The sequence below is a fragment of the Rosa rugosa genome, chromosome 5, assembly GCF_958449725.1.
Source record: "Rosa rugosa chromosome 5, drRosRugo1.1, whole genome shotgun sequence".
Lineage (NCBI taxonomy): Eukaryota > Viridiplantae > Streptophyta > Magnoliopsida > Rosales > Rosaceae > Rosa > Rosa rugosa.
The window spans coordinates 32493541-32504146 of NC_084824.1; the positions used below are offsets into that span (position 1 = coordinate 32493541).

Consider the following 10606-nt stretch of genomic DNA (forward strand, 5'->3'; position numbering starts at 1 on the left):
TCATTACTTATCGCATATTTAATATGTATTTAATTAAATTTATCTTATATGTTTTATCAATTAAGCATACTTAATATTCATAATACAAGTGAACCTGAAGTTTCACTACTGCTACTCTAGCCAGAAGTTTCGAGTACATATCCGTTTGAACCCGAAGTTCAAAAATACGGAATTTTAGAACCTGAAGTTCTAATCATAAGAACACGAACCTGAAGCTTCGTGCATATAATTGCGATCCAATGTTCACTTTATTTTTTTTCGAACCTGAAGTTTCGATATTGATTACTTGTTAAGAACCTGTGGTTCTAACACTATATATGGATCCTAACATACCTCATCTTCATTGTGGCAGGAAGATGACGAATTTGGCAAAATTGGATTTTGTCGCCCTTGACATCTTTGGCAAGAACTACCTGTCTTGGGCCCTTGATGCAGAGATTCATCTCGAAGCCCAAAACCTTGGGCCTACAATCAAGGAAGGAAACTCAGCATCCCCGCAGAATAAAGCTAAGGCTATGATTTTTCTGCGCCACCATCTCCATCAGGGATTGAAGGACGAGTACTTAACTATCAAAGACCCACTTGAGCTATGGACAGGTTTGGCAGATAGGTTCGCTCACCAAAAGACTGTTGTGCTCCCTAGAGCACATTATGAATGGACGCATCTGCGCCTTCAAGATTACAGTTCTGTGATAGATTATAATTCTGCCATGTTCAGGATCACCTCCCAAATGAATCTTTGTGGAGAAACTGTAACTCAGGCCATGATGCTTGAAAAGACCTTCTCCACTTTTCATGCCTCCAATATGGTCTTACAGCAGCAATACAGAGAAAGAGGATTCACCAAATATTCTGATCTCATCTCTTGTCTTTTGGTGGCTGAGCAAAACAATGAGCTCTTAATGAAGAACCATCAGTCTCGCCCTACAGGATCACAACCATTCCCTGAAGCGAATGCTACTTTTACTAGTGGTCATGACAATAGACGTGGTGGAAGGCATGGCAAAGCCCATAACCGTGGTCATAGACGTGGTCAGGGTCGACAAAATGGTCAAGCTCGTGGGGGCTACAACCAGCAGTTGGGCCCAAGAAACAATGCCAGGATTACTAAAGGAAATGGTCAGATGATCAAAACTCATAAAAATGAAGACAGTGTTTGTCTTAGATGTGGTGGTAAAGGCCATTGGGCTCGCACCTGTCGTGCAGAAGACCATTTGGTGGCCCTCTACAAAGCTTCCTTGAAAAAGAAACATGTGGAGACAAACTACATTGACCACTCTGACCCATGGGATTCATCTGAGCCTATAGACATTACTCCACTCGATGTCTCAGATTTTTTTGCGAACAATGGAAGCAATTTTGATGATATGACCAGTGGTGGAATTCTTGACGACGACTAGTTGTCAGCCTATGTTTAGGCATTTTTTTTAATTTTCTTCCTACATTAGTCACCTTTTGTTTAGGCCTCTGATTTTTTTTTAGTCTGGTTTGTTCCTAGCTATTTTGCAAGGCAATAAAAAGAAGTTTTTTTTCTGGATATTTTTTGCTCTATTATGTGGTTTATGATGCATTAATTAAATTGCATAAGGGGCCTCTATATTTTTTTTCTGGAGCTCATTAATTAAAATTGCATGTGGTCTATGATGCATCTATTTTTTTTGACGTCAAGGAATTATGATGGGTATATATATATATATATTTTTTCTCCTCTCGCACCCAAATGAATGACTAAATTGTTTTTATCTATAAATGATCTATAATATCATGTTTTACTGCCTTAGTCAAACTAATTAATTAATTATTATTATTATTTCTTTTATGAAGGCATGAACATGGATTTTGGATGCTCTCAACTTATGAAGGATGGAGAAGAAATATGTCTTGCTGACAGTGCCACTACACATACGATCCTTCGCGATCGGATTTATTTCTCCACTTTAACGCCTTCTAAAGCCAATGTGACTACTATCTCAGGTCCTGCAGACCTGATTGAAGGCTTCGGAAGAGCCCACATTAGGCTACCCAATGGAACTCAATTGTCCATTCAAGAGGCTTTATATTCTTCGAGATCCAGAAGAAATCTCCTCAGTTTTAGAGATATCCGCTTAAATGGATACCACATTGAGACCACGAATGATAATCATGTGGAATATCTTTGCATTACATCCAATAAAAACTGCAAAAAGCATATATTGGAAAAATTGGTTGCCCTATCATCTGGGCTGTATTACACAACCATTCAACCAATTGAGGCATACCATGTTGTGAACCAGCAGTTCAAAAATCAACATACATTTATGCTTTGGCATGACCGTTTGGGTCACCCTGGATCCACCATGATGCGTAGGATCATTACAAATTCCAATGGACATCCATTGATGACTAAACATATTGTTTTGCCAAGCAACCCTTGCAAAGCTTGCTCACAAGGGAAATTGGTGGTTAAACCATCTTATGCAAAGGTAGATATCGAATCTCCATCTTTTCTACAAAGAATTCAAGGGGACATTTGTGGACCTATTGACCCATCTTGTGGACCATTTCGATATTTTATGGTCCTAGTTGATGCCTCTACAAGATGGTCACATGTTTGCCTCTTGTCTACCCGTAATGTGGCATTTGCCAAACTACTTGCTCAGATAATTAAATTACGAGCTCAATTCCCGGACTACTCTATCAAGTCCATTCGTTTAGACAATGCTGGTGAATTTACATCTCAAACGTTTGATGATTATTGCATGTCTATGGGAATTGAAATTGAACATTCAGTTCCTCATGTTCATACACAAAATGGTTTGGCAGAAGCTCTTATTAAGAGACTTCAAATAATAGCTCGCACTTTGCTAATGAAAACAAAGATGCCAGTTTCTGCATGGGGACATGCAATTTTGCATGCAGCAGCTTTAATTCTGTTGAGGCCCATAGCCAACCATCAATATTCCCCATTACAACTTGTTTCTGGGAGCCAGCCCAATATCTCCCATCTTCGAACATTTGGTTGTGCTATTTATGTGCCTATTGCACCGCCACAACGAACAAAAATGGGCCCTCAACGTCGATTGGGAATCTACATTGGTTTTGATTCACCATCCATTATTCGGTATTTAGAACCTATGACGGGTGATACCTTCACCGCACGGTTTGCAGATTGCCATTTTGATGAGACAATATTCCCGCCGTTAGGGGGAGATATGACTGTTCCAAATGAACGTCGTGAATTAATGTGGACTGTACCCACTATATCTCATCTTGATCCTCGTACTAAAGAAAGTGAAATTGAAGTACGAAGGATTCTGCATCTTCAAAATATTGCTAACACAATGCCTGATGCATTCACTGACACAGCAAAAGTGACAAGATCACATGTCCCAGCAATAAATGCACCGGCAAGAATTAATGTCCAAATTGGACAAAATAATGTGGCGGCCAATGAGCCATCTGCTGCACGCCTGAAGCGTGGCAGACCTGTAGGTTCAAAAGATTCAGTTCCTAGAAAGAGGAAATCAAAGGCACATCTGAATCCTAATGAAATCGCCCCTGAAGAGAATATTGGGCAAGACATTAATGTCCGATCCACAATTCATGATTCTGTAACTACAGAAGAGGAAAATGACATCGGTGAAACACAAGCCCATGAAGAGGCTCAGGTACCTGAAAATAAGGAAATTTCCGTAAACTATGTGTACACCAATGAGTTGTGGGATCGTAGAGATATGATCATAGACAATATATTCTCATTCGCAGTAGCTACTGAAATAATAAAAGGCGATGACACTGAACCTCGCTCTGTTAATGAATGTAGACAGAGACATGACTGGCTCAAATGGAAAGATGCAATCCAAACTGAACTAAATTCTCTAGAAAAACGCAGTGTTTTCGGACCTGTTGTCCAAACACCACCCAATGTCAAACCGGTTGGATATAAATGGGTATTTGTGAGAAAGCGTAATGAGAAAAATGAGATTGCAAGATATAAGGCGCGACTTGTTGCGCAAGGTTTTTCACAAAGGCCTGGGATAGATTATGAGGAAACATATTCTCCTGTAATGGATGCTATCACATTCCGCTATCTAATAAGTTTAGTAGTTTCGGAAAAACTTGATATGAAACTTATGGATGTTGTTACTGCATACCTATACGGTGAATTAGATACTGATATCTACATGAAAGTCCCAGAAGGACTTAGGTTGCCTGAAGCAACCACAAAACCACGCAATATGTACTCAATCAAATTGAGACGATCCTTATATGGATTGAAGCAATCTGGACGAATGTGGTACAACCGCCTTAGTGAGTACCTACTTAAGGAAGGATATGTCAATGATCCTATATGTCCTTGCGTGTTCATTAAGAAATCAAATTCTGGTTTTGCAATAGTCGCAGTTTATGTCGATGACATGAATCTGATTGGAAGTTCTTCAGAACTTGGAAAAACTGCTGAATATTTAAAGAAAGAATTTGAAATGAAAGACCTTGGAAAAACAAGGTATTGCCTTGGGCTGCAGATTGAGCATTTGGATAGTGGGATTCTTGTCCATCAATCTGCTTATACTGAAAAAATTCTGAAGAGATTCGGTATGGACAAAGCTCACCCACTTAGTACCCCAATGGTTGTTCGGAGTCTTGACACTATGAAAGATCCATTTCGTCCCAGACAAGATGACGAAATTATCCTCGGTCCAGAAGTACCATATCTTAGTGCTATTGGTGCCCTACTTTATTTGGCACAATGTACAAGACCGGACATTGCATTTGCAGTTAGTGTGTTGGCAAGATATAGCTCTGCTCCAACATCACGCCATTGGAAAGGCGTAAAAGATATTTTACGCTACCTTCGTGGTACAACAGATATGGGTTTATTTTATACAAATAAATCTGTTGATAATCCCACGATTGTTGGATATGCTGATGCAGGATATCTCTCTGATCCGCATAGAGGTCGCTCTCAAACAGGATATGTTTTTACTTGTGGAGATACGGCAATTTCATGGCGATCATCTAAGCAAACACTTGTGGCAACTTCCTCTAATCATTCAGAAATAATCGCATTATATGAAGCTGGCCGAGAATGTTTTTGGTTAAGATCCATGATTCGCCATATTCGAAGCACGTGTGATTTACCTTCAGTAACTGACAATCCAACAGTCATGTATGAAGACAATGCTGCTTGTATTGCTCAGACTAAAGAAGGATTCATCAAAGGTGACAAGACTAAGCATATTGCACCAAAGTTCTTCCACACTCATGAGCTTCAAAAGAATCAAGAAATTGCAGTTAAGCAAATTCGATCCGATGAAAACTTGGCTGATTTATTCACCAAATCTCTACCTAAGTGTACTTTCCAGAAGTTAGTGGAAGGGATTGGATTGAGGCGACTCTCGAAGCTGTCAAGCGACGCATGCAAGGATCAGGGGGAGATTTCAATCAGGGGGAGCATCAAAAAACATGCTACCTAGGACATATGCGCGTTGTGCTCTTTTTGTCCTTCGACCAGGGTTATTTTTGTCCCATTGGGTTTTTGTTACCTGGCAAGGTTTTTAACGAGGCAACAATAAGCGCGTCCAATGCCATCATCAATTGGTGGACATCCAACGGGGAGTGTTGTAAATATTATTTCTTATGTGGCTGTCCACGTTATTAGTTAGGGACCTACATGTAATATCTCAATAGTTTAAACACTTATCATGTAAACCCTACCTCTATATAAGGGTGGCCTCCAAGACTGAATAAGACACTTCTCTATTTTCCCCTCATCCCTCTTCATCTTTTTCTTACTCTCTACAAAAGTAAGTCAATACTTTATAACATTAAATTAATTTTTAAGAATTACTCAAGACACCCATCTATATAATACCATGTTTACCGACTTTTTCTATTTCTATTTCAAAAATCAACTTGAATCAAGGCTCAAGTTATTTCACATTTAATTGACAAACCTAAGCCATATATAAAGACGGATCAAAATTATTCAAAAAAATAAAAATAAAATAAAGACGGATCAAAAGTCTGTATAATCTTACTAAGCTAAAACTATGGATTCAGGAAGAACAAATAAATTTTAAGATCATAATCATCTTTCATTTCTATTTGCAATAATCCAATATGAGCTAATATTTGTGTTTTTCTTAAAAAAAAAAAAGAAAAAAAAAGAAGAAGGGAAGGACAAAAGCGTCAAAATAAAGAAAACGATGGGCAAAATGGGCATGTCACTATTGAATGAACAGTACAACCCCATTCTACTTTAGAATATGTATAATTTCTTTTCCCAACAAATCTCATTTTAATGAATCAAGGAACATAGCAGAAAGCTTGCTCTTCATTTATTTTAGGGAAAAATGCACCAACAGTGTCCGGACACTGTGAGGACTGTCAAAATGATACATGAACTTACAAAGTTATCAATGTGATACCTGGACTCATTTTTTTGTATCAATATCGTACCTACGATCAAATTCCGTCACGGAATGGTTAAATTTTGCACGTGCCACGCACGTGAGTCACTTAATGAAGACAAAAAGACTAATTTACCCTCGAATTTTTTTTTTTCCTTTCTTTCTGTCACGCCCCGGATTTTGAATGATAAATTCAAATCCGAAACCTGAATAATTACAATTACAAAAAAACCAAATCTCGAAACTTCGAGTTCATTATTACAATTCACTCTCACAATATATTATAAAGCTCAAATGAGCATAACACACCTCACAACTTACAATTGTTGTAAAACTCTAACAATTGCTCTAACCGCACGATCACCGTCCTGGTTCTCCTGTCCTGTAGGATTACCCGCTACACAATTTGAATAGTGTACCGGGAGTTGCAACAACACAAAACCCGGTAAGCTTTTTACAGCCAGTATGAGTAAACAAGAAAGAACTGTTGATTTATTAGATTTCAAGACTACCACAAACCCACGTTACTTTCTCACTCTCATATATATATATAGACACTTATGAGTTACTCTCAATTTAGCTCATAAGATCACTCACTCTCATATATATATGTAGACACTTATGAGTTACTCTCAATTTAGCTCATAAGATCCCTCACTCTCATATATATATATAGACACTTATGAGTTACTCTCAAATTCGCTCATAAGATTTCCCAACATTTGGTAGACAGACTCATATATATATATAGACCCTTATGAGTTACTCTCAATTTCCCTCATAAGGTTACCATATATATATTGACACTTATGAGTTACTCTCAATTTCACTCATAAGGTCACTCCACATTTGGCAGACAGACTAGAGCTCTAACTGAACGTAACCACTCGTCCGGCCACAGACGTGATTACGATTTAATACTATTAATAACCACCAGCCCGGTACGAGAGCGTGATTCACTAATAGATGCCATGGTCACCTCGTGACCTAGTGATCTCCACAGATCACAACAATTTATTGTTCCTCAACAATAAAACTCAACACCTCTCACAATATATTGTTTCTCAACAATAAACTCAATATCTCTCACAATATATTGTTTCTCAACAATAACTCAACACAACTCCAACAATACATATTATTTCACGTAATAATATATATACAGACATTCACACAGGAATGTCTAGTAACACCAACAATAGTTCATATGATTGCAACAAAATAAAGCAATTAATTGTATTGGGTTCGTAATATGAACCACGTGAGGTTTACTCACCTCGATAATCCCGCTGCGTCTTCAATTCAGCTCAAAATACGATCCACAATCGTCCACCAACTCAAACCGTCAATCACCTAGTCCAATAATGATCTTGACTTAGCCAACAACTCAAATATGTAATTAAACGACGATCCAACGCTCAGATTCAAATTAAACGATGATCCAACGGTCGGATCTGAATTTAATGATGATCCAACGGTCGGATCCTCACGGATCGCCTTTAGGATCATCCTCCAAAATTATCACGAAGATCCAACGGTCAGATCTTCCTGAATCGCCTTTACTAACATCTCCACAAAATTATATGAAAATCCGACGGTCAGATTCTCACGAATCGCCTTCCGAATCACTATTTCTCAATTATACGAAGATCCAACGGTCGGATCTTCGCCCGTGACCTCACAAGGTCACCGGGACAGTCATACGATCAACATATCCAAAATTGAAGCAAAACCGATGGTCAGATCTTCACAGATCGTAAACCGAAGATAAACGTAAAAACGTTAAATAGTAACGTCAAAACGTAAATCCACTATTTATCAACTTTTTCTAACATGACCATGTTATATATCAAAACGCTCGTATGGATGCATAGATCATCGCCTAGATAATGAAAACTCGAAATATGGTCTGATGCGCCGCCACAAGCGGTGGTCAGTGGGCGGTCAACGCGGCGGTCAACGCCGGTCAACCACCTCAGATGGCAAAGTGACCAACTACAAACTGGTTCAAAATGAAAGGGTGGTCGACTTTCATACCTGGAGCTAAGCCTGGTTCGGCCTAGATCGTCCTAGATCAAGCGTTGAAGTTGGATTAATCTCGTGCGTCTGATCAGATTCCAGATTGAATCAGGGACGTCGAAATCTTCAACTCGTGATCTTTCACTCCACACTCCAAATCGTCAAGCAAGGCCTATATGGGGATGATCAGGGGGAAGAGGAGATCACGAAAATGGGGAGGATCGGCCCGTGCAACGCCGGCACGGCTGAGATCCGGTCGGGTCGGTTACTCCGCCTGGGGTCGCTTCGATCCAGCTCTGGGGGCAACGGCGGTGCAAGGCAGCGGCACCAGGCGACTGGGCGGCTTGCGGCGATCACAAGGAGGGCCGGGTCGTGGCCGGAAGACGCCGGAGGACGAAGATGGGTCCGGGTCGGGTCAGTCGGGTCGGCCGCGTGGGAGAGGAGAGAGAACGGAGAAAATGGGGGACTGTTCCGCAAAAAGAAATTGTTTCGTCCTTAAATGAAATTTCTGATTTTTTTTCGATATTTATAGAAAATTCCCAAATTTCAAAAGTTCATAACTTATTCATACGAACTCCGAATATTGCGTTCCACATGTCCACGAACTCGTATCGACGAGCTCTACAACTTTCATGAAGGAAGTTTTCCCAAATTTTGAACGTATAAAAAGTCAACTTTGTTGACCCCCTAAAAACGTTCGTTTTCGAAAATAAAATCGTTCGAACTAATTCCACACTTCTCCAAGCTTCGTACTCGCTCCTACTATCGTGAAATCATTTCTAAAAATCCACGGAATTTAATTTGGATTTTCCGGGGTATTACAGTCTACCCTCCTTAAAGAAATTTCGTCCCGAAATTTGAGCGTAAGTCAATTCCTCTCGATTAAGGTTGACCTAACTATAGAATCTCCATCTTTTCCAAATCTGTAGTAATCTACAAAGCCTCAGCCCTTTGTATAAAAATACATTCCTATGGCCACTAAATCCTTTCATCACAAACGTAAACGCACAACACAACTGCTCAACATCACTCCACATCAATTACACAAAATCATCACATGGATCATCTCATAGATCCTTACATAGATCTTCACTCTGTACTGGCATACAAGCACAGTAAACACTCCCACAAAGTGTTTCGCTACTCAATTAGCATCACGGTAAATCTCTATAGTAAAACTCAAGCATGCACCATTCTTCACAACAATAGAGATGCATCACTCAAAACAAATCATCCCCAAAAGCACGCCAATAAAATATGTCACCCAGTGACGATGACTTGGGCTTGTTCAATCCTTGGGCTAAGCACTAGGGCTGGCCATTTGGGCCTGAAGAAATCGGACCATCCACATTTCGAACCGGCCCAAACCACTTTGGGTTTAACATTTGGGCCTACTATTCGGGCCGAACAATTGGGCTTACCATTTGGGCCTACCATTTGGGCCTACCATTCGGGCTTACTATTTGGGCTTACTATTTGGGCTTACGATTTGGGCCTACCAATCGGCCCACCAACTTCCAGCTCGGCTACGGTATGAAATTGTACATACCGTATATACGTATGCATACCGTACAGATCGTATATACGTATGCATACCGTACAACTGTATATTCGTATGCATACCGTACAGACCGTATATACGTATGTATACCGTACATACCGTATATACGTCGTATATCAAGCATATACGAGATCCAAAAATATTTGTAAGAGGTAAGGTTCGAACTCCCGACCTCAAACACGAAGGTTTTGCTCCCAACCACTGAAGCAAGAGCTGCCTTCATTAATATATGCTCACGTGTTATATTTATTATGTCATAAGCGACATAAATAAAATAACGGGGGAGGCAAGGTTCGAAACCTCAACCTGCTGCACGAAACCTTTGTCCCCAACCACTGGAGCACAAGCTGTGCTTAATATAATGTGTACAAATGTTATACTTATTATGTCATAAGCGAACATAATAAAAATAAACGAGAGGCAAGGTTCGAACCTCTGACCTCTTGTACATGAGCCTTGCTCTTCAACCACTAGAGCACCAGCTGCTCTCGTTACTATCCATGCAACTTCTTTTATTTATTCTATCATAAGCGATAGAATAACAACAAACTGTCGGTACACTCCACGTGCCACGACACGTCTCTTCCGTGATTTACGGAAAGCAAATCACTTTCGGCTAAAGCTGTCTGCCACA

The 10606-nt window shown here is 39.8% G+C and overlaps 1 protein-coding gene across 1 annotated transcript; it reads left to right on the plus strand.

Moving 5' to 3' along the window:
* The first annotated feature begins 356 nt into the window (after positions 1-356).
* Positions 357-1400, plus strand: LOC133711550 (uncharacterized). Its single transcript, XM_062137653.1, has one exon. The coding sequence runs from the start codon at positions 357-359 to the stop codon at positions 1398-1400; it is 1044 nt and encodes a 347-aa protein (XP_061993637.1).
* Positions 1401-10606: the final 9206 nt, after the last annotated feature.

Coding starts and splice junctions, on each gene's coding strand:
- LOC133711550 (XM_062137653.1), top strand. CDS start 357: ATGACGAATTTGGCAAAATTGGATTTTGTCGCCCTTGACATCTTTGGC.